The 18,707-nt window shown below is 45.2% G+C and overlaps 2 protein-coding genes across 2 annotated transcripts; one reads left to right on the forward strand and one right to left on the reverse strand.

Annotated features, from left to right (window-relative positions):
* The first annotated feature begins 319 nt into the window (after positions 1-319).
* Positions 320-5,948, forward strand: LOC119180678 (NHL repeat-containing protein 2). The gene is made up of 4 exons (XM_037431800.2): positions 320-825; positions 1,502-2,417; positions 2,499-2,721; positions 3,140-5,948. The coding sequence occupies exons 1-4, from the start codon at positions 651-653 to the stop codon at positions 3,890-3,892; spliced, it is 2,067 nt and encodes a 688-aa protein (XP_037287697.2). The 5' UTR covers positions 320-650; the 3' UTR covers positions 3,893-5,948.
* Positions 5,949-6,814: 866 nt separating this feature from the next.
* Positions 6,815-16,649, reverse strand: FipoQ (F-box/LRR-repeat protein FipoQ). Its single transcript, XM_037431987.2, has 6 exons — positions 16,463-16,649; positions 13,359-13,833; positions 12,117-12,383; positions 10,008-10,174; positions 9,739-9,941; positions 6,815-7,514 (listed from the first exon to the last, which is right to left on the reverse strand). The coding sequence occupies exons 1-6, from the start codon at positions 16,553-16,555 to the stop codon at positions 7,163-7,165; spliced, it is 1,557 nt and encodes a 518-aa protein (XP_037287884.1). The 5' UTR covers positions 16,556-16,649; the 3' UTR covers positions 6,815-7,162.
* Between the last annotated feature and the right edge of the window lie 2,058 nt (positions 16,650-18,707).

Below are 18,707 nucleotides of genomic sequence, written 5' to 3' on the forward strand. Positions count from 1 at the left end.
CTCAGGCGTAACGCCGCATGCAGCCCAAATAGCATTTAAAAATATCTTTAATACAGACCAGAGACAGACATATCTATTGCTGAGACGTGGGTTCTGACACTATGCACCTATTTTACGATGCGCAGCGCAGGCGATATTTACATAGTTATCGATATTCCTTCCTTCCTCCGTGTTCCTAACACTAACGTGCTTCAAATCTCGAAGGACGTCGTAAGAAATGAACGCGAAATAGTAGTCCGTCTGTTCAGTAAACCCGTAATTACTATTTACGGTTGTTTTATTATGTTACGGTGACCTTGTTATAAATTACGAAGGGATGTGAAGGCCAGCTCTGCAACAAGGGGGCGCGTTCGTTTTCACATGTGCATGTGTAGGGCCCGGACAACTAAATTTGTCTAAACTCACTACTCACAGTTTTTCTTTTAGCTGAAGTGCATATCTCATCAGCTATGCTTATTTGTACCTTACGTTTCACACTCAAAAGCCAACTATACGTCATGGCTGTAATGTAGACCAAAATGTAGTCCACTCAAGCACAGTGTAAAGTTGGCATGTATGAAAGTTGGTGTCCGTGCTCTAGCGAAACATCGTAAACTTATTCGCTGGTGCACGTTTTGCTGCGCGCGGGGTGTGTCCCGCACGTTCGAACCATGGAACCGTGTGACGGTTACCCAACTTCGTTGCTAAAGCTTCGAAACAGTCAGGAAGAGTTTGAAAACAAATTCTATGCTGCAGGAGAGTGCGATCGGAATGCAGTCGTCGCGGGCTACATCGCCGAAGTGTCGTCTTCCGACAATCCTTTCACTGTCACCGACCTCGGGACGGGTAAGTGCTTCTATATGTCATATGCAGGCTGCGTCGCTCGTCTAAATAGCCCGGGGGCGTCTGATAGGCAGTAAAAGGTTCTGTAAAATTTAAAAAAAGAAAGAAAGAAACATGCAGTTCCTTAACGTGCATTTACGTCTAAAACACGCGGGCCGCTAGCATCTTCTGTCTGTGGATTCCGGCTGACTCTGCCGGGATTTAACCCGCGATGATCAGCTGTTAAGCTCCATAACCACGAGATCATCGTGGCGGGTAGGCCGATGACGCAATGAAAAAAAAAAAATTCGCGAGAGCAAGTAAGATTTACACATGACATATGCTACCTCAAATTGTTGCCGATAGTTGTTGCTGAATTATTGCCTGAACTACTTTTTGGCCGTGTGGGTGAAACCACTTCTACTTTATGATTTGCATTACGTTGTCTCTATACAAAACGTGCACACGTGATGCGCACATTGTTATATAATGACACCGGTTACATAGCGCAAAAAAAAAAAACGATTATTGGGACGGTAGTTCGCAGAGGCAAGCCATCTCAATCGGTAAAGGTATGTGCACGTTATGATGCACGAACTTTTAATGGCGATAATAAGCACTTTAGGTGAAACACAGCTAATACCATTGGCAGAAAGCACGACATGACAGTAATACGCAGCCGATCGTGGCACCGTTGCAGACTTGGAATGGATCAACACTTCGCGACCTCTGGTGAGCTACGACCTGCGCGGCCGAGTCGTGGTGCTGGACTTCTTCACCTTCTGCTGCATCAACTGTCAGCATGTACTGCCCACTGTTAAACTCCTCGAGCAAGAGTTCCCCGTTCAGTCTGGACTTCTGGTGGTTGGGGTCCATTCGGCAAAGTTTGACCACGAGAAGCAGTTGGGCAACGTCAGCAAGGCCCTAATGAGGCTTGGCATCACACATCCAGTCGTAAATGACGCCCATAGCTCTCTCTGGAAGCGCCTGAGGATCAACTGTTGGCCCACGTTAGTTGTCCTAGGACCTTCAGGACAGGCGCTGCTGTTTCTTGTGGGCGAAGGGGCGACTCAGCTTCTGTTACCATTTTGCAGGATGGCAATGGAACATTTTCACCCATCCCCTGTGACCTCTTTGCCATTGGCCCCAGGTGCCCTTCCCACGGGGCCATTATGCTTTCCGGCCAAGGTGTGTGCCACTGAGACGAGACTCATAATTGCAGACACTGGCCATCATCGCATCGTCATCACAAGCCACAGTGGTACTGTGCTTCAGGCGGTTGGAGGATACGAGCCTGGTTATCGAGACGGTCCCCTCAATGGCGCCCTGTTCAGTGAACCAAACGGTGTTCACTGGCGGGATCCTCACTTCATTCTCGTTGCCGACACTGGGAACCACGCCGTTCGTGAAATCGACCTTGAGAACGGCACAGTGAGCACATTGGCTGGGACCGGTAAGCAGGGCGAGGACACAGAGGGAGGCCGCCTCGGACAGCAGCAGGAACTCAACTCGCCGTGGGATGTCTGTTTAGTCGACAACGTATTGTTCATCGCAATGGCTGGCTCACACCAGATCTGGGCTTTCTTCTTTGGAGATGAAGTGCTTTTCGAAAAACAGTGAGTCGGCTTCTTGTTTCATTTCCGTAAAACTGCATTGGGTCATTCCTTTGAATTTTTGTTTATACTTTTGCTTTCTAGGACTTACAGTAAAGGTACATGTGCATGCATCGCTGGAAGCGGTGCGGAAGGTAACCGAAATAACAGCTACCCTCTCAGAGCAACATTCGCCCAGCCATCAGGACTTTGTTTCCAGCCACCAAGCTCTCTTCACATTGCTGACAGTGAGAGTTCATCCATAAGATCACTGTCACTGAAGGATGGCACAGTGAAAAATATCGTTGGTGGAGGCCTGGATCCTACGGTAAGTTGTGGTGCCCATTGTATACTCGGCTTCTGATTGAATTCAGGCCTTAATTTTCATTAACTGGAATGGCACAGAATTTTTCACTGGATCCAAAACACAAATATAATGCCAGTTTTTACTTGTAGCAGTGAGCTTACAATAATATGAATATGTAAAGAGCAGAAAAATTTCAATAAGAACTTATTTAGACAAAGCTCTAGGTTACATTTTACGTCCAAATATAAAATGCCTTACTGAATTGCAAAGGTGAACACTCTTACAAATGTAGGCACTGTTTCTTTCTGATAAAATAAATAGCGTGCCTGCACTAGGAAGAAAAAGGCCTTGCATTGGTGTGTCTCGCTGATGTACCTGATTTAATAATGTTAGCTCAACAACTTGCCTCATCTAGCGAATTTATCTATTGCTTCCTCAGGACCTGTTCTGCTTTGGGGATACAGATGGTGTGGCCCTAAATGCAAAGCTTCAGCACCCCCTTGGTGTTGCTTGGAGTACTCTCAAGGGAAGACTTTATGTGGCTGATAGTTACAACCACAAGGTTAAAGAAGTGTACGTAGAAAAGCGCCTGTGCAATACCTTAGTAGGAGGTGCAACTGTTGAAGACTCATCTGGCTTGCATTCACAGTCAGCAGGTCTCAGTGAACCAGGAGGCCTGTGCATCTTTGGAAGCAGGATGTATGTTGCAGATACAAATAATCATTGTGTAAAGGTTGTAGACCTTGATTCGGGTCGTGTTGATGTGCTCGCAATTGTTGCTCCTCAAGCTACGGACTGTGATGGAGTGAACGAGGAAAGTGTCAGTGAAGGGAAGTGCGTGTCCAGAGTGAAACTATCGCCCGGAGGTCACCTGTGTCTCAGGTTCGATCCTCCATTTGGACTAGCTGTTGGAGCACCGAACCGATGGAAAGTGCATTGCAGTCATCAAGTATGGACGCAAAATCCTCTGCCTGCAGGAACACTGGAGCCTGCAACGCAAGCCACTGCCAACTTGACGCTTCATGAACACTGTGTTGAACAGGAACTGAACATTCAAGTAACTGTACAAGTTTACGTTTGCAAGGGTGATGTTTGTGCGCCTCGTTCGTGGAGTTTTTGCGTGGCATTGTCCATAGACAATGATGGTCCGAAAAGCCAAGAAGTTTTCTTTCCGAAAGACGTGTATGCATAAAATCGAAAGAAAAAGTCTGTACACAGTTCCATACATAGCAGTAAACCCTGTTAGGGCTACGGAAAAAGTTCGGCCTGTAGAATGCACAACTCTGTGGGTCTCATAATCGTGTTGCGTTGTTGTAAGCGCTTGTGTGATCACTGCAATGGCATGCGCGTCAAGTGTCGCTACGCTTTAAACGAAAACATACACAGTCAAATGCTAAGAAATATAAAACAACATAATCACTGCAGTCTAACAGATTTGTTTATTCTTAAGACACAAGAACTTCGAATTTATTACTCCGCATAAAACTGATAATACCAATAATATCTGGGGGTCTAACGTCTCAAAAACAGAAGCTAAGAAGTTATTCCATTCTTTTAAAATTTGTTAATATAATTAAAATAGCATTGAAGGTCAATGATTCTCTAATTAAAAGTAATCCAAAATTATTTGCATCAATTTCTGTAAATAAAATGTTTTTAATCTGCTATCTTTACATTTTCGAGAGACTGTAGTAGAGGGCCCCGGAAATTTAGACCACCTAGGATTCTTTAACGTGCTCCTAAATCTAAGCACACTGAACTTAAAATTTTTGCCTCCATCGAAAATACAGCCGCCGCAGCCGAGATTTAATCCCGCGACCTTCGAGTTAGCAATCGAGCTCTATAATCACTAGACCACTGTGGCGGGGCCGCAAAACTGAGAAAAGTTGCATTGTGGGTGCGAAACATGGATGAACTGTTTCCTGGTGTGAACACTTTTACTGCGAGAAGTCTCGCTAGCCTCTACAAAGCAGACTTCTATGTATGAAAGTAAGTATAGATATCGTGGAAGCAAAAAAAATACGAGCCACTGCAGGATGTGCCCACAGCCTTTAGTGGAGGCTTACTGGGACACTTGATGTGAGCTCCAACGTAGTGTTCGGGGGGTTAAAGGAAACCCAAATGTATGACAAGTGTACTTGGAACACTGTGTTGTTAACAATTTATTTTCAGTGCTTCTGTGGTACAATGGTGTCACGTTGACTGTGGGAATCATGTTGCAGTTCACAGGGAGTGTGATTGTACGCTACATTGGTTGTGCACTCAAGCTTTTACTGCAATGAGCAGTATTTAAAAATCCCAATTGCACTCACAAACCAAAACTTGGCTCCTATCTCTTACATTTGTGTTCATTCTTCATGCTGTCTCCATTGCCTGCCTGCATTTCCCTTTCAAATTGCCTTCCTATGTCTACCTTTTCAAATCAGTCAGGTTAATAACACACAATGTATCATGAATTTTGTTGAATGCAGGGTAGTATTTTTTTTATCACACCAAGTTATGATTTGTCGGAGACCTTTATTCTGAAATCTTTTCATGGGGACAACTATTGCCGTATATGAGCATTATTTTTACACATGTTACACTGCTAATATGCAAGCAACATTTTATAGATTTTAAATTTTTTTTACAATGTGATTATACATAAAAACTTCTCAAGGCTTCTAAAAGTTATACTTTCATTGTCACTTATTTAATATACATACAGGTGTTTTGTGAGGGTAATGCAGCTTTTAAACATTATGTTCTATTGCTGCTTATTCTTCATGTGCAATTAACAGCTGTTGTTCGCACTTTTTTTTTTACTGTGATTTCATGCATTTATGCCAGTTCGGTCACTGTGCGTTTCAATCTGTTATAGTGGTGTGGTTTTGTGTCACACTGTACTCTTTCACTATCACTGCCTTGTTTGTAGGATATGTGTAGCCTTAGAATGAGGCACTTTTTTATGGGTTAGGATATGGTAATTTGTTACTATACAGCTCTAACAAATCTTCAAGTGACTGTAATATTGACCTGAATATATTTTAATCAAGATGCTTTTCTTATAATGCAAAAAACTCCTGAAAGACTATTCCAGACCTGATGACGCGTGATGCCATCAAGCACTTCAGACTTCACTTTTTTATCAACGAGCTGTGCATGAAATTCAAATGGCCTTGCAGCAAAGCTGTGCCTGTAATTGTAACTTTAACTGTGTTCTTTTAGTAACGTTTGTGATAATAAAATTGCATTTCATGCTGAAATAATCTTTGCTATAAGAGGTTTTTATTGTAAAAGTATGTACACATGCACTAGAATTGGCCAATTGATGTTGTAAGCGCTGATGTAGCCAGGGAGGTTCGTAGGGATCGTTCGTGTTCCTCTCCCCTTTGATTTTTTTTTTCAGTTTTGCATGTGTATGCGCATACAAACATATACAAATGCATGCATGAGCGAATACAAAGCGTATGATTGCACCCGACCGCCACTGCCCTGAAAAACATTTCTCGCAGTGCTAGTGCTTTCGCTTGCACGTGCAAAAAGTCTCTTACCTCTCTGCCTTTCCTAGCACGTCACTCAGCGCCGTCCTGCTCATGGCCAAACAAATTAAATAAAACAGTTAATAGAGAAAAAGCCTTAGAATGTGGTGCCCCGTATCAGCACAGCAAGCCAGTGATAGGCAGAGAGTTGATGCTTTCTTCACTGGTTATTGTGTGGCTTCAGAAATTCCAGTTTGCATGAATGAATTGCCTGGTGATTTTGTATGGCATCGTAAAGTATAAAGTATGAACTAGCTTTTCCTATTGTCCGTGGATAAGGTTGCCTAAATTACATGTGTGGCATCAGGGCCCATGATGAATTTCACGTAACATGTCTGGTCACTCAAAGTCATAGGCTAACCTTTCTACATAGTGGGACTGTATTTGGTCGTCAAACTGTGCAAAACTAGTTGGGAAAAAATCCTTCGCCAAAAATTGCCGGTTTTCCGAAAAGTCAGATCAATTAATTTTCTTCCAGATGTTGCTGCTGAAATAACAAAAATATGGTTTTGCCATTGGAATTCCTTGCAAAAAACAACAACAAAAACGAAATATTGAATGATGAAGCTCACAGACACTTTCAAACAAACATGTTCAAATATCTACAAAAATTTTTTATTCGTGCCTCAATTACACGCAACGGCAGGTAGCCAGAGACTTAATGTACCATGTTTCAGGAAATTTCGTTAAGTCGGTGTAATCAAAATGCAAAAGAACCGAACAATTTTTTTTAATCTGTTACATCATCGTCGGAAACCTTGGCGAGAAATTTTAAAAGTGAAGCGTTTAACATCTATTTTGTCACCCATCAACAAACTCGCTGTGAAATGAATGGGACTAGAGTATTTAGAGCAAGATTTATCAGGGTGAACTCATTTATTGTTTTATTTTAGTGTTTCAAGATGCTTGCTTGCAACGTGTAAGGCAAACTTCATTATTCATCAGTTAAATATAAGATCCTTAAAGCAGGACAGGAGGTAGACGAGCGTGACTCTGCAGTTAGTCGTAGAGCGAACCAGCGTGTGTCTGTCGGCTCGGTCAAAGTTCGACTTGACCAGCTCGAAGTACTTCCCGTCGCAGAGAACGAGGCAGCGCAAACGGAGACACTTCACTCGCACCGTGTCGATGGCCTTACTGCTGCGGTCGCTAAATCGAAGCGTCTCACTGTCCCAGCCGATCTCGAGCCTCTCGATTTGGGAACAGTTGTTTGCGATGGCATCGAGCATGGAGTCGATGTGAATCTTCTGGTGAATCTTTTTGCAGCAGCCAGTCGCCATGCCAACAACGAGAATCCTGGTTGAGAATAATGGCGGCTCTAGATTACTATTCACAGTTTTCGAAAAATGCTGATCTTAAAGGCCTGACCAGACGTGCGCGCTGCAGCGCGTCAACGCGTGGCTTCTTGACGCGGCGCCATGCCCTCTCCCCAATGGAGAGAGAAGGCGCCTAGCCGCGCTCTCTCTCCATAAGGAGAGGGCACGGCGCTGGGTCAGGAAACCACGCGCTGAAGCACTGCAAAGCGTAGGTCTGGTCAGGCCTTCAGCTTGCTGCCAAGGTTATTTTTCAGCTTTGCGCGTGCCAAGTATGCGTGATTAAGCCTCCAACTTGCGCGGCTTGATATGATAGGCGCGTGCAACGCCGTTGGGTAGCTGCACTACCCAACGATGGTTTCCGATAGCCATTAAGCAAATGCGTTTTGTGAAACTTCTTGTGCTTGATCTTACATTATGCGTGCACTCCTTGTAGAATATCGCAGCAGTAAAGACGTGAACAGTTGTAGCAATGCCATGCGCAGTTTCATGGGAAGTTTTTCATGACTGAAATGCATTGGGAGCATTCCTGTCTTGCTCTGATATTCTTACAGACAAGAAATTAAAAAATAAAAGATGGCATGTTGGGATTATGTGCCTATTTATCTTTCAAATTGGCAAACAGAGACTGTCAATGCGTTTATATCTCATGTGGTTCAACATTGCGCCTCAATGCACACTTACTTGAGTGTTCTTCGTGCGTATGGCCTTAACTACGGGAGATTTGAGGGGGTCCTGACAACCCCCGAAATTTTTTCATGCTTTAACTTTTAGGGTGATACTAAAGGATTTATCCTACTGCACGTCGATCACCAATAGCCAGAGTTGGCCGCTCTAGACATTAACACCCCGCTTAAAATTCCTGGCTCCGGCCCTTTGCGCGCCTCTCCGGCAAGCCAATGTACTATAGCTAGCCCAAACAGCAGACTGTCGATAATTTAAGCATGCGGGGACCTCGGAATTTCTTTCGAATTACCATAAGTTCTCATAAATGTGACTTAATCCAAAATACCAACGTGTTGCTACGTTTATTATTTCCCTGTGCCCTAGCAACGTTATGAATGCCAGCGAAGTTTTTTTTTTTTACATAATATCACAGTGTCGCTCGTTATCATACAACACGTCCACGTAAGTGTAACTAAGGAACTAAATGAGTTGCGTAACACGACAGCTTGTAGCTTCTTAGGATGGCTTCTTTGCATGACAACAGTGCACTGCGCCGAAGCCAATTTTAGAAAGCGTTCTGCATGCAATAATTCATGGCCAGGCCGCCTAGTTTTTTTTTTTTTTCTTCTAGCAGCATGCGCTTGGTAGTGCTTGAGATTTAGCTAGCCTGGCTTTTTTGTAGCAGACAATTGGCTTTATTTGTGACTCTTATTGACACAAATACTCTGATTGTTCTGCTAGAAGACAACAGAAAGGCGGGAAAAATCTGCCAGCTCGGCCTTGAAGGACGCGTGGACGAGATGAAAGAGCGTCTAACGAACGCGCGCGTCGGGACTAGCAACATTTTAATGAAGCAACAATCACTCAAAAGGAAGACAACGACACACATGTGACGTACACGAAACAGTAGAGATGAGAGCACACCGTGTATATCGCATGCGCACCATTGATAGTATCAGTGTGCACATCTGGAGAAACTTTCTCCTCTTGTGTACACGTCCATAAGGGCTAGGTTCGTAGCTTTTCCTAGCCATGTACGAACAGGCGCCGTACCACACTCTTGAACAAAAAAAGGCAGCATATATTCCAGGCATCGTGCTGGCAAAAAAGTTGGAATTAACCGAATTTGTGGAGCGGGGAGATTTGAATTGAGCGGTTTATTCGTAGTAAACGTAGCGGACCCACCCAAAATTTTATATTTGTGTGAATTAACAGAAAACTGAATTGTCAGATTTTGAATTATCCGAGATTCTATTGTAATTAGGACCAGAATTAACAGAAAGTAGAATTATCAGATTTTGAATTATCCGAGATTCTATTGTAATTAGGACCAGACCAGGGTCGTGGGCAGAATTTTTTTTACCCCTTTGATTTCCGGGGGTGAGGGGTCAGGGCATTCCCTTTAAACGGTCATTTTTCGCTCAGTATGCCATGGCGAAAAAAAAAAGATATCAAGAGGGTGAGGGGCGTGGGATAGGTGTGCCACCCCCTGGCCACGCCAGTGGACGGGGCAAGCTAAACCGGTCTGATCCTTGGCGTACCTGATTTTTTTGATGATCTGCAAGGTGCTTTGCCAGAACTGCTCGCACAGGTGCGGAATGCCCGACAGAACGAGCCCCTGAAGCATGTGGCCCTGCACCTTGAGGAGCTTCAAGAGCGCCTCCTCGGACAGGTTTTCGTTTCGGTCGAGATCCAGGGCAATCAGGTTTTTGATGTTCCCCTTCTCCATCCAGTCCTTCAAGACCTGCGAATAAATTCGGCCGACCATCTTAACCGCTGCTACCTCGCGCATTCTAAGCCAAGTGCGAACCTGATCGGTGAAGCCATCCTGTTGGCCAGCGCACAGGTAACGTAAGTTTGGTAGCCGAGACAGCAGGTCACTTAGGCACTCTGTCGGTAGCTCGGTGGCCGTGATGTCCAGTTCTTGGATGTTCGTGTTTTCCCAGTCGGCTGCCATCACATGCTCGGCCTTGAGTCCTGGGTTGAAGTACGCAGCAGCACACGGTTATTTGACACACTCCGGATTTTCTGGATAGGAACATTCGCGCTCAATATGAGTTGGAACACGCTGTCTGTACCGAAGATGGCACCAACACTGCAAAGTGGCAGCTACTCTCTCTCTCTCTCTCTCTCTCTCTCTCTCTCTCTCTCTCTCTCTCTCACACACACACACACACACACACACAGCGAATTGAGCTTTATCGATTAGCGGTACTCTCTGAACCGATTTAACGTTTGTCGGCGTGATTCTTCGGGCCCGGGGTGACTTCAACCACAGCCAGCGCGTTGCAATTCGTATTTAGCGCGTCTTAACACGTCATGCCGTATCTCCTCGGCAGTCGCGACCTCGAAAGAAAAAAGAAACAAAGGAATAAATGATAAACGAAACCAGTTGTCAAAATCGACTTGTTATACACGAAGTCGAAATCACTTATACAGTGGTTTTAACGATACCTTGCTAACAGTAATGAGAAGCTGCTTCGCCGTCTTCTTCTGTATGCTTTAATTATGTTGTGAAACAATCCGCTCACCACACTGCCCCCACCTCATGCCGCGTTATAGGCCGCAATTATGAAGTCTTATTGTTGGCTGTCTATGCTGAAAGGTAACGGAACGCGAAATTCGCGAAAATTAAGAAGAAAGAAAACGACAAATTCGTAGTATACACTCTACCAATGCTGTTCTCCCGTGGGATGCTCAATATGCTTCACCGCGTGACACTGTGGTCGTGCAGTAAAGCTGACATTTGAATCCGCTATGGTTTTAAACGGATTGACTCGCGAAAGCGCTGGTTCGAGCCCGCCTGATGATCAACACAATATCGGCGCTGGCTTGAAATAATGCAGTTTAAGACCTGCTATCTGAACGAAAAAGTTAGAAAAAAATAAAAAAAAATCAAACAGTGTCATCGTCTGGAATTTCAGATGTTCTGGCTCTATGGAGCTCACGGCAATGCCGCGAAAGCGGCATATTTATAGGATGCCCGAAATGTCTCCGATTTCCACATTTTCACGGATGTCTGAAAAATCAGCAGTTGACTGCATTCTTCTGTGTCACTCTTATTAACGGTGTGTGTTAGTGTACCTTACCCAGTATTATATTCTTCCGACAGTCTGTCATCCTCCTGTTATGCTATTTTTTTCGTACTACGCGTTCTTAACATTTATTGGTTATCACAATAAAAATATCGGGGCACACAAATACTCTTCTAAGCGTGTTCGACTGTACTAGAGACCCACTGACACATTCTGATGAAATTCGAGTATTGTGTCATTTCGTTTCCGATTCTACCGCCATTTTTATTGTATGTTTCGTTGTTTTCATAGTTATGCACAATTACTGAACATTGTTTTGGAACCATTTTACTGACATTTTTTATTGCATGTTTGCGTTGTGTTTATTACTATCAGTAATTACTTAATCGCTTTTTTGTTGCCATTTTGTTGTACTTATGAACATGTCATTTTCTAACAGGAGGTCCCCTTTCAGCCTTGTGCTGTAGGACCTCCTTCTGTATATACTAACCCCAATGCGTGTATATTTTTTGCGACAAATAAAAGATTTTAAAATGTGTCGCAAGCGCGAATATTCCCAGGACATTTAACTGTATTAATGCTCTGTACCGTAAGAGTCATAGGCACTGTTATAAAACATCCAACATGTCTTGACAACCAACTTATTTTTTGTTGGCACGCTGCTGAAATTTTTCCAGAATACTTCAGTGGATCTCAAGCAGGAAAAAAAACGAATAGAAAAGATCGGTGACTGAGTTTCGATAACTCGTCTTGTTCACTTTTTTTCTTAATGAGTTACGGCAGACAGCCAACGAGAAATGGCGCAGCATCAGCCTGCCTCAAAATACTGCACACGTACCTGTCGCTTTGAACGAAAACACCTCGAAACAAAGTGATGTCCTTACCCGTCTGCTGCATCAGCAGGGTCTTGAGCTTTTTACACCTCTGAAAGAGTAGCTTCAACGTGGAACCCGTCACCTTGGCACAGAAGTTCAGTGAAAGGCACTCCAGCTGAATGCAGTTGCTGCTGAAGGCTTCGACGTGGCTGTCGTCGACGAACGCGATGCCGTACATGTTGACGCAGCGGAGATTCGGCACGGCGCTCTTAATCTTGTGAATGTTGATGACTTCGTAAATTTCTTCCTCTTCCTCTTCGACTTTCTCGTATGTACCTAAAGCAAAGAGAGAGAGAGAGAGAAAGGCAGAGAATAGACCGGGCAAGCGAACGATCAATCGCAAGATTGCGCCAACAACATCAAGAAACCCGGCCAGCCGTTATTAGATTACTATCGATACGGATAAGGGTTTACAGGATGTAGCAAAAAGAAACATATTTCTGTTAACGTTAACATGACCAAAGACAGAAAAAAGAAAGAAAAATGCTGAAATGAGGATATGCTCTGAACGAGCTCGTCGTGATCATAGGCACGCCTACAGGAGAAATTTGAGTCTTTTCGTTCCTTTTCATACATTTTCATACATCAGGTGCTACGCTGTGGAAGCTATGCAAGTTCGGGCAGCAAAATGCGTTAATCCGCGCGTCTCCTGATTGACCTCCGCCATCAGTTCCGGCTGCGTTCTTCGGAGTTGATTGTGAAGGCCACGATAACAAAAACATAAAGACGTAACAACCTATTGACAACCATGTAAATTACTAGAGTTTATGTAACGCACGTAAAGTGTGAAGCACCTTCATTTATCACTTAGCCCAAGAATGTAAAAAAAAAAGACACATTACTTCAAACTATTCCTTAATGCGAACGCATCTACTGCAAGTCTCGCCAGCTTCCAAAGCGTTGCATCGTACCTATGACACAAATCAGAGTCATCTAAGTAGTGTGCTAAATCTGCAGCATATTTTGTATGGGTGCTCATTCCGTTGGCTACGTATCCTCTGTTTTCGGCACGTACTCTGCCTAAAACGATGACCAGCCAACATGACCCAACTGTGTCGCTTCTGGACGTGGGAGACGGCAGGACGTTATCTTGGAGGCGGAGTGGACGGTGGCTTTGGTGTGGCTTGAGTGAGATGCGAGTGCATGTATGGTTTAGAGGGGGTGGGGATGGGGGAGCAAGTGCCCGTCTGGCACGTCCCTGCCGACGTCCATGCGCCTGAGATAAACTTTCCAAGTGCGCACGTCACTCACCGATGAGGTGGAGCACCTCGAGTCCGTTGATGAAGTTGTAGATCTTGCGCATGAAACCCTCCATGAAGATGACCTCCGAGAGGCAGATGCACATCACCCGCAGCTTGGTGGGGAACGTGTGCAGGTCGTTGAAGTCGTGCAGCTGCATGGCCGTCGAGAAGTCGAGCAGCATGTGCGTCAGGTTGGGGCACTTGTTGCCCAGCTCGTGGAGCACGGTGTGCGTGATGAGCTCGATGGGCAGCTCGATGTAGCGCAGCGAGGCGCCGAAGCGCACCGCGATCAGCGCCAGCAGCTTCTCGATGCTGGACACGTGCAGGCCGGACACCTCGGGCCGCAGCGACACGTGCGTCCAGAGGCGCGAGTCCGCAGACACAGTGCGCCACTTGCGGCACACGCGGGCGAGGCGGCCCACCTCGCGCTGGGGCAGGTACGAGAAGATCAGCAGCAGCACCTTGTCGGGAAGCTTGTCGATCGTCTGCGATATTTCACAGTGACGCTGCTCAACATTCAGTTATGCCTCGCCGGAAAACTCGCCTCCAGGAGCAGGTGTGACTCCAAGAAAGCGAGCCATCCTAATATATAGACTTCCCAATAGGGCTACTCAAGTCACGCTGAGAAGTATACTAATCACTGCAGACCTAGTTGTACCTGTTAAGTTTAATGAAGTGTCATGAGTGCTAATTGACACCGATTAAGTTACGAGGGTTCGTACGCACGCAGCTCACCCGAGACACTTGAGTATAATGTGGTCTAATTATGCCCGTTAATCCTAATTAAACTGAGCAAATGCAAGTATAGCCAAATGCAATTAAGCGCGGCTGAGAATATTACCGCCCAATTCAGCTCAAGATAAATATATTCAATTAAGTCAACACTATGAAGCGAAATCAATCTGTGTAATTCAAGTCTATTTCTTAACGACTCTATAGTAAAGTTAAGCTCAAGAAAATACCAAGTTCTACTGACCGAGTAGAGTCTAATTAGGTAATTAGCCTCAATAAGATTTTCAGTCTAATTAAGACTATGTTGTATGTGATCGAGCCAGGGCCACCCGAGATACTCGAGTTTTGTGCGTCCTAATTATGTTAATTAAGCCTGATTGAGATAAAACCTAGCCATGATTAGCTGGGAGACCATCAGCTCCGCTGTGATTCAGCCTTGAACCCCACGTTTTATTTTTTAGATCCTAAAAGCAATGTCAGTGGATAGCATTCAACAGGTAAGAGCAATATTAATTGTGCGAGAACACATGCATTTTACGTGTTCTCAGCTGTGGTGACGAGAAGCATTTAATTAAAAAAAGAGAGATGAGTGGAACCTCTTTAAAGGTCCCTACAGACTAGATGGAGTCTTCATTCCGGGTCCCCTTTGGTTGAAACCGCCGCCCTGGCTCTCTGTACCAAGTCCCGCTGGGTGTGGAGGTCGTGACGTCATCAGGAACGGGCTATCGTTCTCGCAGCGCTTACTACAAACACACACGCACACAATATTACCAGGAAGAGTGCTGGTCCTTTGTTCGTGCCTTCTCAGGACGAGCACTATAGCCCTCATTCCGTGTTCGTCGTACCTTGCAGTGTGTATGTGTGCTTACAATTTCCGCCGCAAAAATGATTGCCAGGTCCAGCAACCTATAGACGGTTTCAAGATTGCAAGCGTCGTGCCCCCCAAAAAATCTTCCGGTCACCTCATTTACCAGCTCGTAACGTCGAAACTGAAAGGACGTTTTTACGTTTTTTCAAGGGTAAGGAAAGTCTCTTAGTTTTTCAGATACAAAAAACGTGCGTAATGTTCAAGGCAATCTTTTGCAGTTTTTATGTAGCTCAAAAGAACATTTATATGAATATATTTTCCCAAATGAGAGATGGAAAGCATAGAAAATCAGCGGGCTATTTTCGAACGCTCTTCTTGCGGCACCAATGCTATTCAGGCACATCAACGTACGAAACCGGAAGGGATCAACGGTATGTGTTTGTGTATGTGTTGAATTGTAATTAGATCAACTTTTGTATGCGCAATGTTATTGGCCAGTAGTGATGTAATGGTCTCTTGTTTGAAGTAAATAAAACTTGTCCCAATGTGTTTGTGAACAGTGAGTCTGTACTAACCCGCATTAGCGCTTTGGTGTCCCAAGGTGAGCGGTCGCCGGTGCAATAGCAGGCTGCGAACATCCGCCCCCACCCCTCCCCCTTTTAACCATTTTTTTGCTTTTTTGTTGAAAAGCAAAATTTAATAATTTTATGGCTATTTCCGTAAATAATCCAAACACATCTTGTGAAATATAAGAAATAACGATCGCCCTACACAAATGTAAATCCAGAACATATCGCATCGACAGCTGCATATTTGCTCGTTGAAATTGTATTAACAAGCAGAAAAAACAGGAGTATGCGATTCTTATTTTGAATAGACGAGACTTCCTAGGCAGCTATAAGAAGAACAAGTATAACTCTCACTGGGTTACATGAAGGCTATAAGAACGAGCTTTTACCTAATACTGAAAAAATGCCGATTTCGACCACGTACAGAAATTTTCAGTCTGAATATGGCACATTCGCCCTTTTCTGTTCAGAAATACTGACAGAGAAGTGAGCCCACGCGTGAAGTGCACGAAACAATACACGGAAAATACTTCGATGTCTTTAACAGATCGGAAAGTCAGGGCACCGTGTCACTGTTTCACTTGCCAACCCCCACCCTCTCTTTCTCTCTCTCTCTCTCTTTGTCAGTTAACTCACTTTGGGTTTTTACGCAGTCATGCAGAATTATTCGATATATCGGACAGGACATTCTGTTTGCTTGGAGAATAAGGGAATTTCGATAAAAGATGCAGTGTGCAAGAAAAGTAAGAAGACTTGTAAAGGGTCAAAGAACATGCTTTACGCAGAACTGCGGGCTTGAAGTAAAACAACATGTATTCCCGTTCCTACTAACAGTTATGCGCAGAGCGCATGCAGGGGTCTTGCGAATTACGATAGAATCGCCACTCGCTCTCGCTGTTGTCTTCGGCAAGCACTTAGCAAATTAACGACACGCCTCAAGTAGCCTATTCTCGCAACGTTCGCAGGTATGGAAGCGTCGACAAAGTATTTCAGGTGCATACCCACCACAGTGTGGCGGCCGTGGAACGAGCCTCCGTGGCTGGATTCCTTGAGGTTGGCGATAGCCGCCGAGGACACGTCCTGTGTTACGGCCCACATGTTGCGGCCGCCCCGCCTGCCTGCGGGTCCCGGTGTTTGCGCTCGGGGTTCTGTGCCTGCGCGTGCTGCGAGGGGCTCGCAAGGCCCGCTCGACTAAATTTAGGCCGCGTATTTATATGGCCGCGTCGTGGCCTCCTCTCCCGGTGCTCCACGGACTCGGCCTAGAGCGCCCCTTTCTATCGCCGACTCCGTGAATTCTGTCTGCCGATTCTCCTAAGCTCTAATCCTGCTACTTTTTTGCCTGTAGGATTGCGGCAGGCGCTTGAGGCGTTCGCTTGATCGGTCGGCGACGGTCGGAGGGCGCTACAGGCGTTTTTTTTCGCAATGAGTCGTTTTCTCTATTTCTGTGTGTGTGTGTGTGTCACTGGGAAGCGGCGCTTGATTCCGCATCTTGATTGCAATCAAGTGATGTACCAACCAGCCGAGTTCAGCACGTTCACTCACTCACTCACTTACTCAAACTCAGTCCAGCATCGTATTATAATCTCCCAAAGACCTGAAGTGTTAGCGCATCACTTGAAACGCTCATAAGTACATCTACCGTTAAATATATCGATCATCTACAGACAAGCATAACTGTATAGCCCGTCATGTCATTAAAGCATCCGGCACTGCCGGATGAGCAGCATATGCGAGCACAGAACACCTACCAGTTTTACCAGCGTTTACAGGAAAGCGTGATGATAAGCAAACCATTATTTTGCGGAATAAGTGGCCGCCAGCCCTCATTCCAAATAAACAAGCAAGCTAGCGCGCAAGCAAACAAACAAATGTAACGAAACTGCATGTTGAAATCTATCAGAGAAAGCATAACTAATAATCGTAATTGTTTGTTTTTTTTTAGAGGGACGTTGCAGGCGAGTGTTTCAAAAATTTAAACCGCATGGTCTTCTCTTTACCGTGTAGCTATAAATCGAAGTACACGGACCTCTACAACTTCGCCTCCGTCGAAATGCCACCGAAATTCGACATGGCCACCTTCCGGCTAGCAGTCGGGCATCATGACCATTACACCGCCGAAACGGGTGAGAAACCAGAGTACACAACTATTGTTGTGTATTCGTATTGGTTCTGCGACGCCACCAGAGATGGCGCTGTGATCTATGTACCTGTTTGTCGTGTATATAAGTCCACCGTACAATAAACACCGGCAGTCGTCGGTAGCCCATGGCGGCAGTCATGTGTACGAGTTCCTCTCTTCCGTGATAGCGGCTCACCACGCCGCAATACCACAACTTTGAAGATAAAAACTAAATAAATAGGGGATGTGAACATTGAACATACGCGGGGGGCTCGAAATGCCAAATGGGAATCGTGCCACTAAATGTGCACGTAAAAGACACCAGAGCAACATATTGTGAGAAGCCCCCATAGAAGACAAAAACCTTACATAAGCCGCCGCAAAAACAAAAACAAAACAAACAACGTAACAGCTATCCGCGTCCGTCCCTGTATACAATCGCGGCTAAGCTTTTCGACGCATTCTACACGATTCCCACCGCCATGTTTGCCACACGAGATGCCGCAGGTAAGCGCCTACGCCTTTTAGGTCACGTTTTGGAGAATACAGCTTATGCAACGCCAACCGGAACTCATAAACAGTTCTTCTTATCTGCTGCCACTGCATTTCGCACACCCGTCACGCACCTCGTAAACTTTTCTGCGAGTGCTTCCGCGCTTGCCTCGTCGAAAAACGTGCGTCAAAGCTGGCCTCTTCGCAATAAGAGTGTTACCGCGGGAAAGCAAAACTTCTAGGCACATTTTTGGTATACGGTCGGCAGCACGTACCTTGCATAAAAACTCGCAAGATTCGTAATGCATTCGCGCGAGACGACTTGAAAGCCAGAGCCATCTGGTGTGGCTATTTCACCGTCGTCATCACAGCTTGAAGCCCCGCGGCGGTGGTCTAGTGGCTATAAGGTACTCGGCTGCTGACCCGCAGGTCGCGGGATCGAATTCCGGCTGCGGCGGCTGCATTTCCGATGGAGGCGGAAATGTCGTAGGCCCGTGTGCTCAGATTTGGGTGCACGTTAAAGAACCCCAGGTGGTCGAGAAATTTCCGGAGCCCTCCACTACGGCGTCTCTCATAATCATATGGTGGTTTTGGGACGTTAAATCCCACAAATCAATCAAATTACAACTTAAAAGCTTA

The sequence above is a fragment of the Rhipicephalus microplus genome, chromosome 10 (assembly GCF_043290135.1).
Source record: "Rhipicephalus microplus isolate Deutch F79 chromosome 10, USDA_Rmic, whole genome shotgun sequence".
Taxonomy (NCBI): domain Eukaryota; kingdom Metazoa; phylum Arthropoda; class Arachnida; order Ixodida; family Ixodidae; genus Rhipicephalus; species Rhipicephalus microplus.